Source organism: Wasmannia auropunctata, unplaced genomic scaffold (genome assembly GCF_000956235.1).
Source record: "Wasmannia auropunctata unplaced genomic scaffold, wasmannia.A_1.0 LD335737.1, whole genome shotgun sequence".
Classification (NCBI taxonomy): Eukaryota; Metazoa; Arthropoda; class Insecta; order Hymenoptera; family Formicidae; genus Wasmannia; species Wasmannia auropunctata.
This window is the reverse complement of record NW_012027153.1, coordinates 923,962-950,568: the sequence shown is the minus strand read 5'-3', so window position 1 is coordinate 950,568 and position 26,607 is coordinate 923,962. Positions and strand designations below refer to the sequence as shown.

General features: G+C 41.6%; 1 protein-coding gene across 3 annotated transcripts in view; it reads right to left on the bottom strand.

The window, feature by feature from the left end:
• Nucleotides 1–990: 990 nt before the first annotated feature.
• LOC105456194 (mediator of RNA polymerase II transcription subunit 12-like) overlaps nucleotides 991–26,607 on the bottom strand; it is a 348,613-nt gene continuing 322,996 nt past the window's right edge. For all 3 annotated transcript variants that reach the window (XM_011700056.1, XM_011700057.1, XM_011700055.1), the window contains 3 exons: nucleotides 8,537–8,698; nucleotides 3,587–3,628; nucleotides 991–2,941 (listed from right to left, as the gene is read on the bottom strand). In XM_011700056.1, coding sequence (XP_011698358.1) covers nucleotides 1,577–2,941; nucleotides 3,587–3,628; nucleotides 8,537–8,698 — 1,569 coding nt within the window. In that variant the 3' untranslated portion in view covers nucleotides 991–1,576. The remainder of the gene's footprint in view (nucleotides 2,942–3,586; nucleotides 3,629–8,536; nucleotides 8,699–26,607) is intronic.

Genomic DNA, 26,607 nt, shown 5'->3' with positions numbered 1-26,607 from the left:
GACATCAAGTAGGCCGAGCGTCGTTTTCATCTTCCTTGTTCCGGACGTTATACGTTAAAATTTGGACGAAATGGCTATAACACAAAAATTTGCGTAATTTCGAAAATAAAAATATTGCGACGCCGTTTTTTTTTTACGGCGGAAATTGACTTATTTACAATTTAGCCTATTAAAAGAACAAAACGGAGCCACGTAACGACACATAACATTTTCAATAGTTCTCTGCAGTAAAACAACGCTAAATTATCGGCATAATTAAAAACTATCCCTATAAAGTATATCGCAAATCGCTATTACCCTAGAAAAAGGATCAAATAGTAAAATAGATGATTAATGTAATTCGTGACTTTTCGGCCACGCTCAATTTTTCGCAAGCTCTCTCTCTCTCTCTTTCTCGCCTTCTCTCGTACGCAGTCTTTACCGGCAAGTCGAAATTTCCAGTCGAAATTAAATTCAGGTTTATTCCGACAAAAATAAGAATCGGAACGGTAGTCACGTCTCTCCCTCAGTCATTTAAACAAGCAGGGGAATATGACGGGATGAAAAATCTCGTATTTCCTCGCATCGTTCACCGTTCTCTTCTCAGCAGTTGTACGCTTTATAACGCTCCAAATGGAATTGGGTCAATAAGGCACTGTTCACCGACAATGTCTGACTAGAAAATGAATCTATTTTCGGAACTTGTTTTTTTTTTATATCAGCATCTCTCTCTCTCTCTCTCTCTCCTTCTCGTCTCGCAATCGCTCGACTGAATATTCCCATTCCTCTCGCGAACGAAGACCGATTTCTCGCTTCTTGAGCACCGATGGAGATTAATATCTTATGACTGCACTTTTGTCTTTCTACATTTTTCGTTCCATCGATGTAGTCGATGTAGTCGAAGATTTAAATACATGATTTTTTTTTAATCGAATAAAATTAAAGCTAACAAATTGCAATTCGATATCTTGTATATGGTATAAAGAATGTATATATATTATAATATATATATATATTCTCTCTTTCTTTCTTCTCTCTTTATCTTTAATACACTTTTTCAATCAGCAAAATATAGAAAAATCAAATAACAACGTATGACAAGAAGTTCACTAATCTCCACTATGTAATTTATGCCGAAAAGTAAAACATTCTAGAACTAATTCCCACTGAATTACTGTAAACTAATGTATCAAATATTCATATAGCTCAATTTTATAGATTTGATGTATTTTATCAATCTTAAAAAGCTCACTTCCACAAACGCTATTATTTCTAAACAGCCGTTTTTCATCTTAGACTTCATCTGAGACTGAAACTACGAAACTACGAAAATACAATTGCGCGAGATCTATTTAGATCGTAATAATTGTTACGGTTGTCATTCGTCCCCGCAATTGAACGCTAATCGTAAAGATACTCTAGAATTATCTAAAATACACCGCTACCGCGATCGGTAGCGGCGATTATCATCCGTAGCGACTATCGCGGAATCGTTCGCTCGTTCGCGCGAGGGAGAGAATGGAAGGTGCCCGAAGGAAGGAACGGCACTCTCGTGAGAAGAGACGAGTCCTCCCGAGCCGGTAGGCAAGGGACGTCTTTACGACGTCTTCATCTTCTTGTACGGTTGCATGATCACCCCGGAGCTCACGGGGATCGCTACTTGCGGCTGCGCCGCTATCGTCGCCGGATTGCCCATCTGCGGTATCTGCGGTACACCCGCGGCCGCGACGCCCGCCGCTACCCCGGGTACACTGGCTACTCCAGGTAGAACGGCGTACGGATTCTGGACATAGGGATTGGTCTGTACGGTCGCGGCGCCGGGTATCGACGCTTGGACGTACGGATTCGGCAAGATCTGCTGCCTGATCAGGGCAGAATATGGATTTATATGGGGGGTCGCTGTGGGCGGCGGTCTGGAGTACGCCAGGATACCCGCGGACAGCGGTGAGGTCAAGGCGCCCGGGATACCGGCCAGACTCGAGATGACGGGTCTGGGAGTCGCCGCGGTGGCTTGCAGACTGGCTGTCATCGCGTGATTCCCGGCGGCCGCCGCGGGATTCACGAGGTTTTGTTTGTTCAGAGCGACGCCAGTGTAATTAAGCGCGGCGAGGTGGCCGATGCCGTAAGACTGCGAGGCCTGCGAGAGTTTGATGGCTTTAGCATAGTTTTTCTGGGCGACCTCTTTGGCGAGCGCCGCTGGATCGAGAGGGGCTGGTAATCCGGAGGCCATCCCGAGGCTGTTGAGCATATTTAGGCTCGCCATGTTGGAGGCATTATAATTGCCCACAGAGGTCATGTTCGTTATCGGTGACATGTTCGCCATGGAGACCATGGAAGCCATCGAGGCCATGTTCATCATGTTAGGCATCGAGGTCAGGCTGGCCATCGAGGTCAACGGACTCATCGCTGGTGGCAGCGCCAGCTGGCTAATTTGCTGCTGCTGCTGTTGGTGTTGCTGTACCTGCTGCTGCTGTTGCTGCTGCTGCTGTTGTTGTTGCTGCTGCAGTGACGATGGGCTCGAATGATTCAATTCGGGGGAGTTACGCGCATTTTCGACATCGTGATTCTGCGTGGTAACCGGCTGCTTGGTATTGCCGTTACTATTGTTACTGTTATTGTCAGCGGTCGGAGGTGGCGGCGGTGGATTGTTGCAGGGATCCATCAGTACGCCATTGTTGGCGTCGGCGCAGTTATTGACTGTGGCGCCAGCGGCTCCCTGGGAGGAGGAGGATTGCACCACCATCGCGTGGTGGTTGCTTTGCACGTTCGGGGGTTGCACGACCGATTGGTTAGAGGTTTGAGTGGGTAGGGGTGGTGTTCCAGTGTACTCACATGACACAGGCACGAAGGGCTGCTGCAGCTGCATTAACTGCTGATAGGTCGTCGCACCGGTAGGCTGATAGACCGGCACGCCGGACTTGTCGGCCGCCGGTCGTTTATACGGAACCATCCCTGGGAAGGCCTGCAAAAAGAATTGCAAAGAGATTCGCGATTAGAACTGGCTTGTGACGCGAGCGGCGTGGCCACTCGAGCGGAAGCTTCCTCCATGAAAGCCTCGACTCCGTTTCGGCCGGGGATACGATATATTGTTCTCTTTTGCGTGTTCATGAGTTTTCTTGATCCAGCCGTGCAGGGGACGTCGGGTTTGACATTTTCCACGACGAGGCGGACGAAAGGCCGACCTCTTTCGTCCAACACAATCAAATTCAATCGTAATTCAATCATAACAAATTGATATTTTATTAAAATGATCATATTGTTACAGCGATTCTCTTTTTCGTATTCTTTGCAAAACAGTGATTATGTCGCATGTACCACAGCCGGGAGGAATCGCATATCTGTATCTCAGCGATATTATCACTGATTTGCAAAGAAACAATCGCTGCCATCTCGTTAAGCCGATAATGCTCCATATTAAGATGCTTGTAAATTTAATGATAATTCCAAAAGAATTTTGTCAGTAGAATTTTTACATCTTGCTGCAAGAAACGAAATATCTCCTGGATGGGGAGATAATATTAATCGCGAGTATAAATGGAATGATACGCGCGAAGAAATGGATTACAGCCATATAAATTATGATTCAATGTTTAGGTTCTGCACTTACAAAGTTCTCGTAGTAGAACGACCCGACAGACTTCATGTCCATCTGCAACAAAGACAGGATCGGTTTCAACTAATTTCGAGGACGAGGCGCGTTACGTCTGTATAATTGGATTTTCGAGACGGGAAAGACGAGTGAGGGTCGTGTCTCAAAGAAACGAGGGGGAGAGGGACACAGACGGTGACGCGGTTGAGAAGGGTGTTGGACTGTGGTAGTGTGTAAAAGTTGTGCCGATGACGCAGCTTGCGGCGACGTTCCCAAACGACGACGTTTCGTTGTTGGATAACTGCAAAATGTTTCGTTCGTTCGTTCGTTCTTTCTTTCTTTCTTTCTTTTGCACTTTTCCTCTGTTTCTACTACTGGGAGCGTGTCAGAAAGACCAGCCATTGTTAGTATCGAGGACCGTGCGCGGCTCGATTAAAGAGAGACCGTCGCATTACATTAATATACGATCAAAATACCGATCGGAAAAAACTGCACTGTCGCCTTCCCTATTAAAGACTATTGCGAGAGCGAAGAAGCAGGAATCGCGCTGTAACAAAGTCGCCGATGCTAATGTCCGATCTTTGAAAGCTTTTCGTTCATTTTACGCGCGATAAACGTGAAGACAAATGAATCTTTCCTCCTTTGCGAGCAAAACGGAGAGACTGAAGAGAAAGATATATAAAGAGAAAGAGAGAGAGAGAGAGAGAGAGAGATAGATAGAGAAAAAGAGAAAAAGAAAGAGCAAGATCGACAAGAGATATTAATAAAAGGCGCAGTTGGGCTTGGCTCGGAGAACAAAAGGCATCGCGATACCGACGTGATGCGAAAGTTGCACAACACGGATTCACGAAAGCTGGTAGGCTTGCGGTGATACTTGGTGAGCGGGCACTTTGGTAAGTCGCCTGCGAGAGACAGACGCGTGCGCAACAAAGAGGGGATGACGGCGGCGGGGGGGAAGCCAAATCAAAATCTCTATATCGAGGTGTAAAAAACACGTTCGAGTTAGAAGCTGCGGTAGACGAGATGCAAAAGCTCAAGAAGCTGACTTATATATAGTAAAAGTGGCCGGGGTGAAACATATTGTCACAGCGGCACAGATACATACATATATGTATATGCGTGTTAACACGTGTTCCCGCGGATTGCTCACCAACGAAGGACTCGGAGTCGACGCACGGATGGTACACAATTTTCAAGACCCGCGACTTTGCGTGCAAAACTTCGAACGACTCCGAACTCGCCTCTGACCGCCGCGCCGCGCCGTATATGCTGCGCTCCGTGACTAACGCAGAAAATTAACGTAATTGCGAACGTCGCCAGTAAAGCGTGTGCGCGAAAGCGAATCAGCGTCGTCACACTGCTGCGTTTTGTTTGCTTGAGAATGTGCAACCGGCTATCACGCAACGTGCCTTTCAGCTGTTTGTCATTCGTATCGAGCGTTGTTGCCTACCAAGTCTTCCGAAAATATATAGAAAAAAAGAAAAATTCGATATATCGTTGTAACAAAAGTTTTCATCGAATTTTTGGTTTTTCCGAACATGTATTAAAAATACCGTAAAACAAAGGCGCTTTAGAACTAACACGCTTTAGAAAGGGAATTATAATAGCGTTATTTCTTTTAATAAATTTCGAGCCAGCTACGCGCTAATCAAAATTTAATGTTATTGCAACTTTTAAAAATTGACCATAAATTTCTATTTAATGGATTTACGTATAAATTAAGTAATAATGAAATTCATTTCAAATTTGCTAAAAAAAAAAGAGAAAGAGATTTCCTCTTGTTCTTTTGCACTACAATCAGAAAACTTTCGGCTTCAAATTCACAAAGAAAATCCGTAATTCCCATATCTTATAATACATCTTGTATGCGTACAGCGAAAATCCATTCACATTCGGCTACCTCGACGTTATCGCGTTTCAAAATTTCTGTTCTGAAATATTGATACATTTTTGCAACAAGAGTTTGCATTCTTATGAATTTATATGGATTCTATGCAGGCACTCCTTCTTTCTCTTCGCGTATTGAAAACTCGCGTACCAAAAATACCGAGAAGTTATGCACGCTTTCTGAAGGAAGCCTCTATTTGTACAGCGAAAATCCATTTTCGTCCTGGCGCTCGGAGTTAGAAAGTTGCACATGGATAAAATTACGTTTCAAACCCGAACGAATCTGTCGATCGCGCTTCAGATGCTGATTGACAGTATTAGCGACGGAGAGATAGAGAGAAAGAGCGAGATATGTACGTGATATATATAATATGTATATAAAGACAGAAGTAAAAGAAAGGGTAGTATTAAAAAAAGTAGCGAGTGTATGTAAGCGGTCTACAGTGCTCTTTAGCAGACTCGACGTGACTCTAACGAGGACAAGGGGAAGCCGTCACGCGGACGGCGAATCTCGATGTCTCGAAACGCGTGTCGCGGCGATGAGGGTCCGCTCGACGATCCTCCGCGACAAGAATTGCCAAAACTTCGGTCATCGTCCAGAGAGCGTCGAGGGGATGACGTTTTACGTCCACCATCACCTCGGTAGTCGCTTAAGCACAACATGCATCATCGGCGCAAGCTCAGAATTTACACAGAGATCTAACGCTCCGCAGCACACAACGCGGTATGCAGGATTCGATGGCATACCGCGAAAGTGCGAGGCACCATTAGGGCCTCACGACTCGCCCCCTTTTACTCTCTTTTCCGTTTCGTTTCGTGAGGGGGTCCTGACGTACGGAGATTAGAGTCGACGGTTTCCTTACCGAGCTCGCATCGAGGCACGCGCGCACTTCCGTATAATCAATATTTGCGGCCTTTGCATTCACAAGAGCTCTTTTCCGCTTTATTAATCTTTTAACGTTGAGAAATCTCCAGTTCTTTAATCCTTTCAAGATTTTTCGATTGTTAATATTTTCAATTACGAATCACACAGTTGTTACAATTTTCTTCAATTGCCAACGTAACTCTGGCGGTTAAGCGCCTTGGATAAATAAAAGAATATTTCATTAAAACAAGTAATCAATTATTCACGATATAAAGAGCATACTACTATAACAAGAAAGCCACTATTTACACGCTCGTATAAAATGTGATAAGGAAAGATATCGCATATCGCGGCTACATTAATTTTTGTCAAACTTTAAAGGATTAAAGATAGATGTACATATTTTGAAGCATATATCATTTGCCACCTAATTCGAATTTTTCTCAAGTGTCTCAACAATGCGTGCGTGTCTCGAAATGTAAGCGCAACCAACGAGCGGATGACAATCGTGGTGAAAAATGCACTCCTTTCACGCGATCGTGGATCCGCTAATTTCATTGGCCGGGGAATCGCCAAGGGGTAAATGTATGTTAAATCATATACGGTACTCGCTAGCCACGCTTAATGTGCCACTGCATGGACGCGACTTTGATGGAATATGCACTTTGCGCATTCCCTTCATAGAGAGAGAGAGAAAGAGAGAGAAAGATTTCTTCCATATTCGTGATAGTGCGTGGCTAACGATCGAAAAAAAAGTAGTAAGCGATCTATAAATACATTACGAGGCGTAAGCTCTGGTACGAACAACATTGCAACGAACGACAGTGGAAAGCGAAACCAAGAGAAAAAAAAGATAGAGTCTCTAGAATTTTTTAACGCGTTTTTTTTTTATTTAGAAGCCAATGCGATATCGTGTACAACCCGAGAACGATACGAGAACAAACGGTTCGGTGCGATATAAATGGTCACGGTGGATGAATACATATCTTGCAAATTCTTTCGCGCCCACAGTACCAAGTAAGTTTTGTAAGATCGAGAAAATCACCATAACTCATAAAGCGATTTTACCCTCGTAAAGCCATACGTGACGTTTCGTTAATATTATAGGATTCTTTTCAAGCAAATTCGTCTTTTTCGCGTGACGCGATTATTTGCGGTTCACGTAGCATCACAAAGGTTTCAATCGTGACGCCGTACGTGACGCCGTCGGTATCGTAAAGGTTTCTACGGTAATATTCTCGTGATAGTACCCGGCGTTAGAGGGGTTTCAATAATGACGCCATACGTGGCGTCGCTAGGCTCATAGAGGTTTCAGTTATGGCGCCGTGTGTGACGTTATTGATATTCCAATATGTACACTTCAATCACAACACCGTGCTTAGGGCGGGAGGGGGAAGAGCACAAACGCGACGTCTCGTATCGTTAGGCTTACACGCGTCGGCTGCAAGGTTTCGCCGAAACGTTTCCGCTTTTTTTTTTCTTCTTCCGTTTGATAGAGAAACAGCCGGGACTCTTGTTAGAAATGAAAAAAAAATGGAAGACAGGAGCTAGAGCTCTAAGCGCGCTCGGCAGTGTATTCACAATCGCAATAACTGTACTCATAACTTAAAGATACGACTACGTGGGATCTCCGGAAAATGGCCTGGAACCGTCTCGTCGCGGTCGCCCGAACTTTACACCGCGACGCAAACTCCGCGACGCGACGTAGCTCGTAGCGTTATAGAGAGATCGGTGTAGAGCGAAGTCGATTACATTTACGACGGAGAACGTCCGCTTAAACCTGTCCGTTTGCAAAGTTTCTGCAATCGAGCGTAAGCAAGTATGAACAAGTACGGGCAAACACCAGTTCGAAATTCTACGAGATTAGCATGAGATTATGTGACTACCAGCGATTAATTTCTCGCATCCTGCATTAAAAAGAAGATCTGTCAACACCGCGACTCGATAAAGCCAATTAGTGATGTAAATGTAGCCAACACTTGACGTCATAATAAGTATTGTGAAAATATCATTAAAATATCTTCTTGTGAATCTATCAGTTAACTTCTTGCTGGCACTGGATTTTCTTTTCTATCAAGGTATAGAAAATTTTGAAAAAAATATATACAAGATATACACACGTTCTCGCGAGAATCGTTGCGTGACATCGAGGCCATTTTACCAGAGTCCAGGCTACGAAAAAAAGGAAAGTGTACTCCATGCATAAGCCGTGGTACCATTAGCAGATCATCGTTGGAGTCGCGCATCCGCTTCTTGCCGAGCTCGATGCTCGCCATACTGGCGCTCTGAAGTCCTCCGGGCATCGCAGTTGCCGGCACTCCTGATACTCCGCCAGCCAACGTACCCATTCCCGTCACGTTCGTCGGCATCGTCGCCGTCTGCGTTTTTTCGTATCGTTTCGTTCCGTATTTATTATATTTTTTTTTTTTTTCGTTTTCATTTTCACACGTTCGTTCGATTTTTTCCGATTTCACGGTTTTTTTTGTTTTTGACATTTTTATACGTGTACACAGATTTCAGGTTTTTACAGCCGCATACAGTTTTTCCGTGCGTCGCCGTGCGTCGACCACATCCGTTTCCGTTTCGGCATTCCCGAGACATTTCCCCAATCGAGACATTTTTCGTTTTTCGTGTGTTAGCATATTTATACATATTTTGTTGTATCGTTGCGGCGGTCGTAGCGATGGTGGCGTATACATGTTTCCGTGTGTTCGGCACATGCGTGCGGTGGGCATCGGTCGATCGTGCGTATTATTTACGTTGGTTTTTATTATTTGTGTTGGTACAGTTTTTTTTTCCGAGTTTTTTGGTCGGGCAATATTTTCGCAGGCGTTAATTGGCAGGTAGCGAAGCGCACGAAGGTATTGTCAGCAAGCATGTAGAAGCATCGTCAGGCGGAAGAGGGCAAGATAAAAATCAAAAAAAGAAAAACAGACCAGTTGAGGCTAAGGCAAGAAACGACAGTCGCGATATAATTCTTTTTGTCTTAATGTAAAAAAAAAACAAAGAAAGAACACATACTCTTACGCGTGCGTGTATGCGTGTAGGCATGTCCACGTACGAGCGCACGCGTTCGCGGAGTTTTACACGTGGCCCCGTCGCGTGTCGCGCTTATCAGACTACTCTCTCTCTCGTCGTCCCGCGTGAGTCGAAACGCACACACGCGCCACACGCATACACGCACGGGATTTACAACATTTTTGCGTGAGCTCGTGCGATCGCGCGTAAGACGATACGTCCGCCAGTGCGTAACACCCGACCGCGTATATTAGATCCACCGCTCGAGTTACCCGCATGTGCACCCCGAACTTACGTAACTGCTCCCCCGTTTATCATGCCCGTTCGTCTTTTATCGTACCGTTATCGTCCTCTTCTTTATCGTTTTAATTTTCCACTCGTTTTCTTCAAAGCAAAACACGAGCGTTCGAACGAATTTCAAAGGTAGCAAAGATAAAAGGTATAAAAGAAGGAAATATAACCAGATGCAGAATTTTTATGCGCGATCCAGATATCTTCTCGAATAAAATCAAAACTTCCGCGAGCAGAACGCGAATCCGACGCGCGATCGCAACCTTCTTCGTCCGATAAACGCGGCTGTGACGACGAATCCGATTAACCATTTATATTGTCCTGGAAAAAAAGATATTTTTCTTCGTAATATCCGTTTTTCAGTACATAAAACTTTGTATCAAAACACGATGGGCTTTCAATCATCGGCAAGTCGAAAACTTGTTTGATGCATGCGTAAGTGAATAACATATTTTGACTTGTTTCCGATACCGCGTTTATCGGCCTTCCACCGCGTTACTCTTTTGAAATATATGTAGCAACGCGATGACTCGCAGAAGGCAAGTTCCTACGAGACAAACGTGAATAAACATCACCGATTAATAATAATGGCAATAATAATATAATAACGCTGCTGATAATAATAATAATAATAATAACGATAATCAATAATAATAATAATAATAATAATAATAATCATAGCACGTTAGGTAGGACCAACGGACGTAGCTGGCGTCAGCGTCAATCTGCAGGCTAACTGGCACTAATTCGTTATTATGATCGATATTAAGGAGAGAGACAGACAGAGAATAACGTCTATGTGGCGGAGCACGATATCTATGGTGACTAAAAGAAAAGCGCAAATTTTAACAATATTGGAAAATCAGAATCGAACATCGAGCGTAGGGACGGGCACGTAGACAAAGGGACGCGTGGTTACGAAAGAGAACCGGTCCCACTTCATCGTCCGTCGACATCGGGCTTTCGGCTGGCGTTTCTGACTGCTGCAACACCTGCAATAATCGAGGCACTCTCTCGAAGTTGATTAGTTTTTACGTTTTCTGCCTCTCTCATAATCTATATATTTGCGTGTGGACATTCATAAACAAGATATATATATATACACACACACATACACATATGTGAATATGACTCTTTGGCTTCTCGCTCCACTTTTCTCTCCCGCTTTGCATCAGCGTCCAGCCACCATTCGCTCTTCCCTTTCGGCGCCTCCCTTGCGAAATGGAGAGGGCGATCGAGAGAGAAAGAGAGAGAGAGAGAGAAAGAAAGAGACAAAATTATACATATATACATATATTGTAAGGAAGTAGGAAAAGTTACAGAGAAATGCGTGCAAGAGACTGTGAGTGAAACAAAAGAGAGGAGGGTCGTTTCTTAGGACCCTCGTACTTCTCGTACTTTCTATCTTTACAATACCTGAAAAATTTACGAAAGAGACATTGATTTTAGTTTCGTCAGTTAATTTACAATCTCGCGAGCATCCAAGTGTACGGGGTTCTCTTGTTCAAGTCTTCTTGCTCAAGAAGCTCGCTGTTGTCGTCGGCATCTTCTTTAAGGAACAGGATAACGGTGTGTCGTGATTGTATCTCTGGTATATGTCCGTGTAATGTGTGGATGTTTTATATATATGTACATGTATATGTGTGTATGTGTACGTGTGACGGTATGTGCATGCGCGTGTATATATTTACATGTGCGACAATGATTTTGTTCTGTACAGATCGAGAATGTGCGCGAGCTTGTGTAGCTCGCACGTGTCGGATGCGGTTACGGTGATAGATCTGCACTCTTACGTGCTTGGGAACTGTCGTGTCGTACACTTGGTAAACATTCAGGTATGGCATACCAATTCCGAAGAGTGCATCACGTCGCGACGATGCGGTTCAGCGTGGCCCTCGTTGGCGATGTTATTAGTATAGACAACACACATATTGAGGCCAATTACAAAATTCAATTGAGAACCTCGTCATATCGTAATTTAAACGTTATTAATTTAAAACATTTCGTATCGAAAGAATTTCCAAGCTATCGAGCGTGCAAACAATATTTGTATCAGTGACGGAAAATTTTTTATCGTATGAGTTTCTCCGATAAAATGTAAGTCAATTATTATTCAGGTAACGATCGCATTATTAAATTTTAGCAAGCATAATGTATGTAGATAAATAATGCTTCTCTTTTAAATCTCTGTTTTATCAATTTCATTTCCTTTAAAAGTTGTTTATGGAAATTTTATATGAAATTAAAAAATTAAAAACAACATCTGCGATTTAAATTTTCTCGCGAGACATCGAGCCATCGACGGGCCATCTGAAAAGGGAAATAAAGCGGAGAGAACTGGTAAAACAAACATTTCCCCCCCTCCCCCCCCGTGATCGTGTTTCGTTTTCTAAGAGATCCACGTTGGTCCGTAACCCCCGAGGCAAATTCGGACGGAGGTGATTCCGTCGGTACGCGGTATGCACCCTTGGGAAATTGAAAACCACTTTTAGAGAATGAGACTTCCCTGCCAACAAGCTGGTCTGCCGCAATCATCCATGTGAGACTTTTCCTCCATTGTGTCCGGGTGTGGCTGCAGGTCTTCCGCGCGACGTCGCTGAAAGTCTTTCTCGCTCTTTCTCTCTCTTTTACTCCTGCTTGTACTTTCTTTTTTCTCTAGCCGTTACTTTTCTGACTTTTTTTATCTGCCGAATAATGAACACGATCGTGTCCCGGAGACAAGTTTTTTCGGATCGAAAACACGATGATTGAGTCTGCAGGAAACGGGGTATGTCCACCCCGCGCTGTTTACAAGTACGTAATGACTTCGGGACGGCCGCCGTCCAAGTCGCACTTCGCACCAAAACACGTTTGCAAAAATAACTCCTGATCCAATCGATTATCCGTTCGTTTAACCGAAACGAGCTCTTTAAATCAAATCGTTAATCTCCGATCCAATTTTCAGGATTGCGATTAATCTAATTTAATTAAAATAATAATAAGGATAACAAATGGCAACGAAAGAGACGTTTGCTCGACCCACCGTGTACGACTTTTCCAGGTCAAGAGCGGTCGAAGGACAACGACGGAGGAACGATCTCCTAATTTAGATCCTGCTCAATGAACGAAATCGCGAGAGAGCGAGTACGCCGCTAACACAATTCCTCGCGTCATTCCGTGACTGCGATTATTACACACGATCCTCTCGTGCTTGACGCTAACATTATCGCGATTGTCGCACGCGATTGCGAGAATTAAGAGACAGATTTGACAACGGAAGTGGACAAAGACATTGTTATCGCCTGGCCCACACACCTCCCAACAAACCCGTCGTATCTGTTCGTTCCTTCTACTGTTTTTTTTTTCACTGTCTTCTATGTATATAGACATATCTTTCGGGGGGACTCTTAGTGTAGCGTTTTTGTGTGGGGCAGCAAAAACAGCAGCGGGGTTGATAGCCGGGTTTCGTGCAGCACAGCTTGTCAGCAGGGTGGTGTACGTGTCATTCGTAAGAGATATCTTTTCTCAACTACATCTTATTTACAAGAAACGTGATCACGTTCCATTTCCATTTCCATTTTTTTTTCATCACTTCAAGTCCAGTGAATCCGAAAACGCCTCGATTGGCAAAGCACATATAAATTATACATCGTATATGAATATTGTATAAATATTAATATATTCATTAAACATTATTCAATAAGACCTCTCATCAATTATATAATTTCATATGATTCATTTTGTATAAGATTATCTAGTTAAATTATCTAATTTAACATATTATAATGTATTAATAATATATGTGTTCACGTGTTAACTTCGAGAGGCGCGCGAAATATCAATTTACCAATAATGGGAAAAAACAAATTTTTAATGGTAATGTCTTTTATGTCGGAAGGAAATGGAACGTGCACATAGCTGCAAAAGTATCTGTAATTATTATGACCTAAGTACCGAACAGGTGATTGGTGTATTGCAACTAGTTCTTTGCACCTGGATAGCTGCGATAGGCTGCTAGAAAGAGAGAAATAGAACAGTGGTGTTTTGGTGATGTTAACAAGAATTTTGCCTCGTGTACTACTCACTACACACTACAGAAACGGCTGAACATCATACAGGAGATGTAAAATATGGACGAACACAAAAGCGACAAACATGGGACGAGAACTATACGATCGTTGGGAAAAAATCAAGTGGTAATAAAAGAAAATAATTGCACTGTAAGAAGATCGGGAAACAATCGGGATTAAATTCAGAGGTAAGGGAAAAAGATGTCGAGATAAATATCACTATGGTAGTTACATAGGAGACGATGTCACGCTCTTTTTCCATAAAACTAAAATGTAAATTGACAGATGTAAATGCATTGTTATGGATTGTATATAAGTAAGAAAAAAACTGATTGATTCATATAATAATGTCACATGTCACGATCATTTTATAGTACCGTAACGTCTTTCAGTTAAGTTTAATTAACAACCCACATGTAATATTTGCATGACAGACGTTATTTAAATGACACGAGAGGTTCATCGTACTCCTAGGACAACTATCATATAATTCTAGCACTGCGCAACAATTGGCCAATATTATTGCTTCGTCTTAATCTGCTTTCGCGCGCGACGTGACGTCGCGTCGTGTGTATAAATATCCGTGACATAGATCAGCATTATGTAGAACTCGATACGTGTTCAATGGCGTGTGAAGCACGTAAAGGGGTTATTGCTATCAAGGGAGAAGACCGACGGCGTATACATACTCGACGTAGATTGGCGAAAAGCAGCGCAGCAACGAAAAGCTTCCTTTGACGCAAAACTAGGAAACTGAAAGAGGAAGGGTGATGATAAACATGAAAGAAAAGAGAGAGATAGAGAGATAGAGAGATTGTGAGGCTGAGAGACAGAGTAAGAGAAAAGGGACTACGGTTTCGGGGATAAAGGAGAAATGAGATAGGAAGAAAACAAGGGGTTGAGAAACGAAGAGGGAACAATGTGCGGTCGAAGGGAACATGCGTGCACTTCGAGTCTTTTGTTCTCCGCGGGCGACATCCTCGGCCTTGCACAAAAGACTTTCCGAGAGTATCGCGAGAAGCGTATCGATATTGTCCTCTATCCGTCCGATTTCTCCAAACTTTTGAATTTTCGTTCGTTCAGGCGTATTTCTTGATAGAAAAAAGTACAGTGGGATACCGTGATATAATCGTATACTGATAATCAAGCGATATACGGGAGATAGAAAGAAAGTAGAGATCAACGATGTGAGTGTATAAATGGAGCCAAAGCGATCAAGAAATTATATACGAATGAAAAAGAAAAAGAAAAAAAGTGGAGCAATTTTTTTCCCAAGCTTGTTAGGCAAAAGCGCGATGTATTCTCCTTTTTTTTTTAGCATTTAGAATTTTCCTTTAAGACTATTTCTTAAAGTGCGGAATACTTGTGACTGCAAACTCAATCAGTGACGTGTTCTCGTTTGAAATATTGAAGATAAATAAATTTAATGTAACGTAATATTCTATACAAAATTTAACCAAACGCAAATAATGAGATAATAAGATTATGCGGTATGAAACATATTTGATAATTTATTTAAATTAATTTATCCCTCTCCAATAACCAATAATAATGTATCTTTCAGGTACGATATAAATCGATGTGAAACGCTTTTAAATCACGTTTCACACACGCGACACAACATTGAAATTTACTTTAATTAATATATTCTTTGAAATGAGATAATGAGATATAATCCATTACATCAATTTGAGTCACGAAATATCCACGCACTTTATGGTTTGAGAGATTTGACAAATAACTCTTCTTAATGATAGAGATGCATTGCAACAACAGTGAAACCGCGATACACGTCTCCGTCACTTTCCCTTCACGACAAGCGACATCAACACCACTGTACTTTATTATCGCAGCCCAACAGTGAAAAGGATAGAGCATCGGGCGCTACTTTATCCTTTTTGACATAGACCAATTTTCAGCGGAGAGACAATTAAAAAAAAAAATTAAAAAAGAGACGACACACTTGCATGAAGCACACGCCACATGGAACGATCTGCGAGGTCGAGGCTGGAAAGAGGCAGAGAGGCAGAAAAAGAAGAAAGTAGAAAGGGAAAAAGATTATTAGTGTTCTCGGTTGACCCATTAACACGAAGGATTTTTACAAATATTTAGTGTCGTAACAGAGCTGTACCAAGTAAAAAAATAATTTCATGAAAACGGCGCTTTTTCATACATACTATATTTTCATTTTTTTTCCTCCGTCAACATATAATGTGTGAATCTAAATAACATTTCCCTGTCAACATTTTCGCAAAATAAATTCTGTCATAAAAACTAGCAGCTTTTATAAAATCATTTATATTCATACGGATATTTTGTTTAATGGGACAATCGCTGACACAGAATATGGTGTCGGTGTTTTGACGCCAGGAACCATGCAACATCACGAAATATTTTCCTGGATTATATTAAATTGATATCTCGCTTTTTTTGTTACGCCACATTCTATTTCAATAATAAAATTAAGTTTCTGTCGCAATTCACCGACAATTAAGAAGGAGAAATGAAAACAGAAACGGACAGTTTGGATGTGTGATGAAGAAAAAATAAGAAGGAAATCCTCTGTGTCGCTTAAAGAGGATGTGAGGGGTAAGATAATGTGGACTTCGTTACCATCATAAAGAGGGAAACGCTGGACGAGGTACTCAAACCAGTCGTCAGATTAGGAGAAAATATTTGGAAAGGACAGAACAAAAGCGCAAACAAAAAGTGAGAGAAATAAACAAGAATCGGGAGCAACAAAAAAAGAAATAGTCGTGAAAGTTAATATATCAAGAATAAGGAAGAAAATGTGAGAACTGAAAGTAGTAAAAAAAGAAAGAGGTAAAAAGAAAAAGAAAAAGAGAGAAAAGAGAGATAGAGAGAGAGAGAGAGAGAGAGAGAGAGAGAATGCATTACCGCAATGCTAGCCCGAGATTGTGCGGCCTTAATGTGGGCTTGAAGGTGCAGAGGGGGGTGGAAATAGCGGCAGGGGTCCCGATTGCATCGGCCCTTGACAGCGTCCATGCAGACCGTCACAGAGCCGTCCTCGTTCGCCTGCACCGTCTCGAGGGGGTGCGCAAACCGGCACTCCGTCTCGCCGCGTTTGCACGCCCCGCGTTGAAACTCGCGACATACCTACAGCAAGAGCGAACACGCATGGCATGGCACTCTATCTATGTGGGCAAAGGGGGTTTTGGGGGCTATAGGCTGGGGGGCTGGCTGGCTTGGCAGGGTCGGGGGCACAAAAGTCAGACAGAGAGAGAGAGAGAGAGACAGAGAGAGAGAAAGAGAGAGAGGGTGTCGTACGTTGAGGGAGGGAAGATCAGCTCAGGATAATGGGTGAGGCGATTGTTCAAACGGTCGCTGGTTCTCCTCCGATTACGATCGCATGTCACACTGTTCGACGGTTGCTTGGAGCTAGAGAGGATAAGACAGATGGATACATACAGAGGGAGAAAGAAAATAGTGAAACGGATGATCTCTTGGTTGTCTCTTAGTGATGAAAGAACGATGACATATAGTATAGTGACATCGTGATATCATACAATGCGAATGTCTCATTAATTAGATCTTCGAAAGAACCTTGTGTTTTCTAAATGTGTTCCTGTATTAATAACAACATTTCAATTTTCTACGCTCTTTTCATACTGCATGTATTAAACGGTGGATAAAAAAATAGGTTTTTATTCGAGATAGCTCGAAATATAAACGAAAATATCTAAAGGTCAAATGTCCGTAACATGTATTTTATAAATTGTAGTCATGTTCACAGAAATATGTGCATTAAATTATAATAATTCGGAAGCAACAAAATATACGTTGTAGAGCTATCGCCAGTGTTGCGACCGATGTGAATTTTCTTATCAATATGGCGTACGATGCACTTGACGGGAAATAAGATCTTCGCGAAGAGTCGTATGAAAGGAATTCCGGACTGACTCGAATAGGAGACAGTAGCCGATATTGAATAGGAAGTTGAGATTTTTATGAATAGCAGATATACACTGAGGAACATTGGCGCGTTACGGAGTGGGATTTTTCTACTTTGGCGAGGACGAGCATTGGCCGTGGATACACGTTGTGGAACATGCAAACACGCAAAAAGTCAATTAATGACTGGCTGGTAAAGTAAACAACTTCAAAGCGCCACTACATTGTAATTTTACGGCGCTCTTAAAAGTACCATGGTCTCTCTCTGTAAAAAAAAAAAATCCTCTTGTCGCGGATTAACTATACATGGCACGGGGCGTTAATTTATTAAGCAAACAAGATCCTTTACATCGTCGCGCATTCTTATTCATCGCGTGAGCTTGTATATAAATTAGTTCAACAGTTTACTTTAAAAGCAATTTAAATAAAATTCTGAAAAAAAATGTTGCTAAGATGGATAAATTGTACGTTACATGTACCGTTTATACGAAATAGATTCTAAAAACTGATTTACACCACATATAAAATAAATAATTGTTATGAAACGACTATTCATGGTTATTTATAGTCTGTTATAAATTTAATTTTTGCGATGCGAAATTGAAATTAATGTATACGAGGTAAGAGTGTTAGAATCTTAATAACGTGTATCCACAGTTGACACCTGGCCGCATAAAGACTACTGGCTAGGCTTTTGTGTTTGGCAGCCACAGAGCTCGTGCCGAACCTGGCGAAATGTACAGGCGGGACTACGTCGTTCTTTTTACACAAGATGGATGTATACAGTGAGGCAATAAAATATGCATAAAGAGGAGAGAAACTGAACGAAAGGTAGGGGGATAAAGAATGAAACATAGAGAGAGAGAGAGAGAGAGAGAGAGAGAGTATTTAAAGAAATGAGAAAGTGAGAGAGTAGTATAACGTGTAGCTAGCAATTGGATCGAGTGATGCGAAAGAGCGTTCCGTTTGTGGACTTCGGGTCTGTTTCGGGGGAGGCGTTAAAAAGAGCCAACCTGACATTCCTTCCTATCGGTAGTTCTTCCTTTCTTTTTCTGGCCGTTGGTACGCGCCCTAGATGCTTCTTGACACTTACAATTAGCTTTAAAGTTTTATCCTCGGTTCTCTATCGCGTCTTCATTGATTTTTCTCTGTGTGCTTCTTTGTTTTAATGGAAGGGATACCTTAAGCGTGAAAAATGGTTTATGCTACGGGTGTAAAACGATTTGCTCACGGGGACATATAGGTATATACACGCAGCACACGGTATTTGACGTAACGCTCATAAGAATCATCCCCCTGCTACGGGAACGCGTGTACTTTTTGCCGGGAGTGGACGGAGGGTCCGCGACGAGACGCGGCCGGCTGACTCGTATTACCGGGCTAATTTTAGCGTCAGCGAGAGAGACTGGTGCTTACCAACGCCCAGAAAAGGGAGAAATTAGATCACTCTGCTCTCTACTAATGGAGCTAAAATACCGTGTTCAAATCTGTCAAAGAGGCGTAGCACGCCGTTACTCGGTGCACCCTCGCCCCGCCCAATAAGGTCGAAGGACACGGGGGGGGGGGAGGTTAGGATGGCGATCGGGGAGGACAAGGGGTAATAATAAATGCCTCCACGAGCATCCTCCGGTGTATTATCAATCGGGTTAATACACGCATGTGTTAAAGGAAACTGCACATGCATCACGTACCATTCCCTGTGCATTTTTACCGAACCTCCCGTCGAGAGAAGTAAGAAGTTGAATAAGACCTCGAACGGTACTTGGTAGATTCTTCTCAAAATTTATGTAATTGCGAAGATTATTATAGAAAAAAAAAATTCTGTAGTAAAATAAATTCGATAAAAAATACTTGTTGATGCAGTCAACTAATCATATCTCCAGGTATCATTGCAGAAACGTCGGGACTCTACTTCTCTCACAAAGAGACTCAGAGCATTCTAGAGTACCATGCACATTATGATTTTTAAATCTACACGTTGAAGCGCTATTCGTCGTTGCGTATAAGAGCACTGTTCGTTAGTTGCTTCCTGATTGAAAATTCTTTTCTTTTTTTCATCAAATAAATTTACTTTCATCGCGCGGGCATCGCGCGCTCGTACATGAGACATTTGTGCTCAACGGCAGGCGTCAGTGGGACAAGCGAGCGTAATAGCACATCACGAGCGTCACTTCCGCGCGCGCGCGCGGAATGCCGCTCGCTATGTTTGCTTTACTTTCGCGCCTGCCTTGTTCGAGTGTGTTAATTCGAGTGCATGCATTCGGGCGCTCGAATGTGAACCGCGGGTTAAAGTGCGCGCTTTCGGCAAACTGGTAAGCTCGTTAGGAAACGCACACGTATGCAGACAGTAAACGGTTAACGAGAGAGAAAGAGACACGCACGCACGCGTACACACACACACACGCACGCACGCACGCACACATACATACATACATACATATGCAAACGACACATATGAGCCGCGTGCAGAGAGATATAAGATACAGTGGCTTGTGCAGGCAGCTACAGAGAAAGAGAAATGTAAGTGCGTGTACGTGTGTGCGTGTGTACGTGTGTGCCGTATCGCGAATTGTTGCGAGACAGATAGTGTAGTTGACACCGCGACTAAAGTGAGAGACAGGTGCGACGAATGGTCCTTTTGAATTCCTAATTAACGACACACGGTTGGCAAGTGGCACGCACCGCGTGCGCGCGCGCGAGAGAGAGAAAATCAATTTCAAGTAAACACTCGTAAATTTTCACCCGTGGAAAATTACATCGGGATACGCCGTTGCGTACGAACGAGAGCGACGAGAGTTTGAAACGAGTAAAATCTTGGAGTTGCGCGTCGCGAAAGATGATTATCGTTTAACTTACGTTCCGTCGATAGAAACGGCATCGTACGACTGGCAAATATACATAACAGCAAAATACTTCGGGATTTAATTAATTACTCCTCATCATTTAATGTAAACGGAAAGCAGTTGGTGAGCTTCAGTTTCAACACTGGAAAAATTCCCACCGCTTGCTTGCGTTATTTGCATCCTGCAAATTAAATTGCTCTAAAATCAACTTTTTAATTTGTTACAGTTACCCTTCTTGATGTAATTCCTGCAATCAATTCTCGACAGAGAGACCGATCGACCGATCGTTATTGATTCGGCATTATCTTTGAAATGTCTTTCAAACGAACCATCGCGCACAAACGATTAAATTCGTCACTATGGAAAACCCGTTCTGCGCGTGTATACATATCCGTAACCAATAACCGACAGGGATATGTGCGTAATTGCAGTGCGCCGGTTACTGCGACGTATTTTACGTTACCCGCGCGCGCTTCCCGCACTTTTATTCGTAAATCCGTATTTTACTGAAGATTTTCTATCAAAAATATTTCTAAAACGCGTGAGAAAAGCAGTGTGAAAAGCGGCATTAACAAAACGAGTTGCGTCGCGTGCATCGTTCCTTGCGAGAAATTCGATATAAAGTATCGCTTTGTTATCAGCCATAAAAGACGTGAAAAGAAACTTGCTATATTGCACAAGCGTACACGTAACACTACAGCAGTTGCAGAGAAAGAGAGAGAAAAAAAGTCAAAGAAAGGGAACTTAAAGTCGTGAATAACTGTGTCATGAATAACTGTCTCGGTGTGTGTTGGGTCGGTTGCGTGTTCGTATTTTAAAGTGTATACGGGTATCTCTATATACGTGTCCACATGATGACTGTCTGTTGTATACAAATATATATGTTATATGTAAATATATATATATGCGAATAATGCGCCAATAAATATCAAAAATTCGCATGCGATCGCATAAATGTAAAGCACCTCCTCCTAGCTGTAAAAGTAAACACTTAAATCGCTGCTGATGTATATACGACAATTAATAGAATTAGTAAATAAGTGATGTGTGTTTGCGATTGCGAAAGAGAACAGAAATCATAAGGTATACTCTGGCGCTGAAAAATGAGATACACATGTATATGTATATATATATGTGGGTATATCGCACACTTGTAAATTCATATGTATATATAGAAATGTATATATAGATATATACATATATATATATATAGTTCGCAAAAAATTATATATTGCCGAGATACACAACGTGAGCTGTACGAAAAGCTGTAAAGAGCGCATTAGCTTTGTGCAATTACGCCGGGCTGGCCGTGCACGCCGATTGCCATGGGTCGGACATGCGAAATACGGCGGTGACGACGAGGGCTTTTCTCGCTTTTCGTTTATACGCGACAGGAGTCAAATCACCAAACAAAGTTAAGTCCCAGCTGGAAACATGCGTTTCTCTTCTTTCGCGCGAACAAAGCCGGCGTTCGCGCGCCGACGAGGCATCGGCGTGACGGGGTCGGCTGGCCAACGAAAATAAATGTATGCGTGTGTTACTACTAACAACGGAAACCAAATCGTTGAGACGCAAGAGAAAACAAAATTCGTAGAGAATGGGGGAGGGGTGAGAAAAGGGGGGGGGGAGAAAAAAAGTCGCGCTGATTGGCGGTAAGAAAGGAAATAGAACAGAGGGACCACTAGTTAAGTGCCGGCCTGTGAAAAAGAAACGATATGTATACACAAAATCAGCTTTTCCGGTATTTTTTTTTTGGAGTATGAGGTATGAGCCAGTGAGCGTATATGTATGGAGCAAGAGTCCGTTAACATCGAATAAAAAACAGTTGAAATTAATGGACATCACTACTCTTCATTCACTAAAGTCATTCGCTACTACATATCGTGAAATGTTACCGAATTGCTTTCTACACTTCCCTGATTGGTCAAGCTTTTCGCGGCAAGGAAGCAGAGACGCGGTCATCTTACAAATACGCGAAATAAATATTAAAAAAAAAAAGTCAAGTGATGACGACGTGAAATCTCGAAGGAAAAAGCTCAGAACGTAACAAAAAAAAAATACAATTGTTTCGACGTTGCGATTGTTCATCGGAAGTAACTTTGGCCAATCAAGGTTAAAAATATTAATATACTAAACAGCAAAAATCCAAACGTGTGTTTATATATCGATATTAATAACATTATATATAAACAGGCAGCAAGCAATTAATTCAAAAGAGCATTAATAACATATCGTCCGGGGAAGACATAGATCTTTCGATCTTCTTTTTTTTTTCTCGCAGGTGCAAGAGTCAAGGAAGTGAGGAGGCGTTGAGATGTTCCAGACGGGATGAAATCTCGGAAAGAAATGGGCGAACTTCGATGTCGTTATCGTCGATATGGACGGGGGGAAAAATTAGCAATGGACATAACGGAATATTCTCGCGAGAGGCGTTTATACGCAGATTACTTGACCGATAGCCGATTATTAGTACACAGTTCCGATCGAGTGTCCTGTTTCTGAGTACGCAAGAAAAACTATTTCTCATTTGCAAGCGGAATACACTACAAAAGAAAGTTTATATTCTCCAAACAGAAAAAGGAAAAAAGAGTGATATACAGTTCTGGGCATACTTCGCGCAAATTCGTTCAACCAAAAGAGCAAAGGCAACGAAAAAAAAAAATAAATAACGAGAAAATACAAGAAGTACTAAGGTAAGACATACAAAGCACACAAACTTTCTGGTCATTAAGTGAACTTGTAATGAATCAATAAACAGTCTGTGCATCGTTTCCAGTTTCAATTATATTCCTTTTATTTGAATTCATCATCAATAAATTTCACGTGACCCGAACTCAGTGCAAGTCATCGTAGTACATCACAAATAGGTATTGTTATGATTACTAATTATCATCGTTATTGTATGTTACCAAATATTATAATAAGTGTTTACCGTAAGACCAATCGTAATTAGTTAATAAATCGATCGTATATTTCCGATTTCTATCTGCAATATTTAATTAAACGACATTACATTGTGTATATCCTTACTCTTTTTCGTAAACGTTTCCTTTACTTAATCGTAAATACGTGAAATCGATCATATATTATCTCGGATTAGGGGATAGAGAGGGTGCTATCGTTCTCACTATGGTGATGAAAGATGAAAGAGGGAGGAGAGGGGGTAGAATGTGGGTGGTAAGGGTACGATGTGTATAATTATAAAACTGATAAAAAGACCTCCGAGATTTCGTATTGCTAATTCGCGCCGAAATAATTCTTTGTATTTCGCCCAGGCTGGAAATTCTGATGCGAGCGCAAAATTAGTTTTCACCTATAGTTTAACGAGCGATCGGTCGAGCTGCTTGCAATATCGATTGCTTATAATCGATATATTTAGAAAAAGAAAAACACTATATTTATGTGTACATATAGTGTCTTTTTGTCGAATTGTTGCGATACAAAAAGAATCGCGATTGTGTTGCGGTGAAATTCAAATAAGAGTAGCGAGTTATATTTCCCTTCGGTTTGTTGCTCTACCGGTTTTCTGCGCGATACAAAATACAATTAATTAATCAATTAATTAATTTGTTAACCTACCTACTATGTACACATGTATCACTATGTGCGTATGCATGGATGGACCGGCGCGTGTAAGCGTCATGTATCTGTATATGATTCTGCATACGTACATATATATTTAGATTTCCGAACGCTACGAAGCGCTCTGCATTGCGCATTGCAAAAAGTCACATTCTTTGCTACTCAAGTGCAATGGCTCGCGAGGGATCTGCGAGATTTCCCGTTCGTTGATTCGCCCGATTAACGTAATACCAATAGCCGAGATGAATAAGAATTATTATCGAAATAATAATCACATACACAGACACGACGTACAAATATATAAATAAACAAAATCAAACCGAATTGAATCGACGCACGGCTGCACAAGCGTTGGGTATCCTCGATTTTTCTTTCCCCGCGTTCTCTCTCCTAACGACTGCGAATCCTTTAAAATTTCAATGCGCCGTGATTGCCATCCTTCGTTGTTTTCGACTACGCGGGTTGTTAACAGTAGAATGGCTAAATCTATTATGTTATCAAATAAATTCAAATAGTTTTTAAGACGCATCACAATTTATATTCTTTTCTTGAATCATTTTTTTATTATTAACAGAATTGGTATCATTTTTTAAATATAAAATTGAAAAAAATGGCTCTTTTGTAAAGACACAAATTATGAAAAAATATTTGGCAAACAATCCTTATCTCTTTTTTCATTTTGCAAAATTGATATTCTAGACAAACTTATTGTTAGAATTCAGCCGTTCTAATGTTCCTCGTGACCTTTTTGCTTTCAAATTATTTCTAAATATTGAGAAAGACATTTAAATATTTCCTTCCTTACATGTAGCGCTCAATAATTTTTTGATAATATAGTTTTTACGTAAGTTTTTGAAATTACTTTATAAGTTTTTTTTTTAATTCGTTGCTATTTGGTTACACTGGGCATCAAGAGTATCGAATCGTGACTGAGCTACCATCTCCCCAAAAGCGTTTACCTTTTATCGGAATGTAAAATATAAATTTACTTTATTCTTTAATTCCAGACATTCCCGATACGCCGGTTCGTACGACCGTGTTGGGAAACGAGTGCATTAAATCCGAAACCCTCTACGACAAGTAGAGTTCATTATTTGCGAGTTGAATTCGCCAAGAAGTACCCCCGCAAATGAACCGACGCGAGTTTTCGCGCCGATATTGCGCTACTATCTCGATTTCATTCGTTTCCCTCCATCTTCGCCAGAGACTATACCACCGCGCGCGCGCGCGAGAGAGAGAGAGAGCTACATGCCCCGTGAAAACTGACTCGCAAAACTTGTTAATTTCGCGAGTGCCGCCGGGCGAAAACGGAAAAAGAGGCGATGACGGCTCCGGGGAAATCTGCGAACTCGCGCATTAGAAAACTCCCAGTGCATGCGGACGCGAAGTTTCGCAGGGGCGATCTTGTTATTGTTTCCGAAATGTTTCTCGCGCGCTCCACCAACTGCGGGGAGGCCCGCGTACCGAAGGCCGAGGCGATATTGCACGATCGTATCTCGGTTATCTCTTACCGAGTGCGCTTCGCAAGGATCGCAGTCTAATTCCGGAAAGCTTCGTCCGTTCTTCCCGAAGCACTTACAGAAGTACGATATTTTAATATTACTCTACGCCAACCTACATTTATTCCTAAGTGTCTCTGTAACACGTATATCTAGAGGAAATAATTAATTTAAGAAACGGGCGTATTTATAATAGAAGTGACAGAATTTCAGCGCAACCGCAATTTTCTACGAAATAATCGTGTCGCAAGATAGATCGTTTATGCGGTGTGAACCGAGATGCGAAAAATAATGTGAGCACACATCTTCGTTTGCATCGTTCGGCGACGACGTTTTGAAGACCCGACGTTTGAGAAACAACGATAACGGTCCGTGTGGCAAAAATAACTTTGATGATCATTCTATTTTTCGGTTTCCGCACGACAAATGTATTAAAAGCTGCTGATCGTTGCATGTTATTATTAATAACAAATCGGTCTAATTTATCTTATAATTTTATTTTTTTTTAATCTGACAAACGTTGCAGCATGTAACTTAAACTGAGCAAATGTTTTTTTTTAAGTGAAGATATTAGGTCAAAAATATAAAATCGAAAATTTCACAAAATAACTGAGCAAATGTTTTTTTAAGCGAAGATATTAGATCAAAAATATAAAATCAAAAGTTTTAAAAAATAAAAAATACCTAGTATAATCATCCCAACAGTTTAGCGATATCATAAAACATTATAAATCATATAAATCGAGATAAATTTAGAAAAACGCTTGTAAATAGTAGAAAAACCTAAATTAGAAGCTTCGCACAGTTTTATCGGTTGCACATTTGCAAATCTGTCTACTTCTATTAATCAGCCGTATATTCTGGTCTATATAAGTTAATCGTAAGTATTCATCACGTTTTCATCGTTGCCGTTATAATCGTACCTGATTTAGGAATTTATATACTCTCAATATTTTTAGACCTTTATGTCGCTCGCGATCTGTAGGAATCTATTGTATCTCTACGTGTGATATCTTAAATTAGATTTGCTTTGTCGTCACATCTTGCTGGATGTCGATATATTACTGCTGCTCATTGCATAATTTTCATTTCC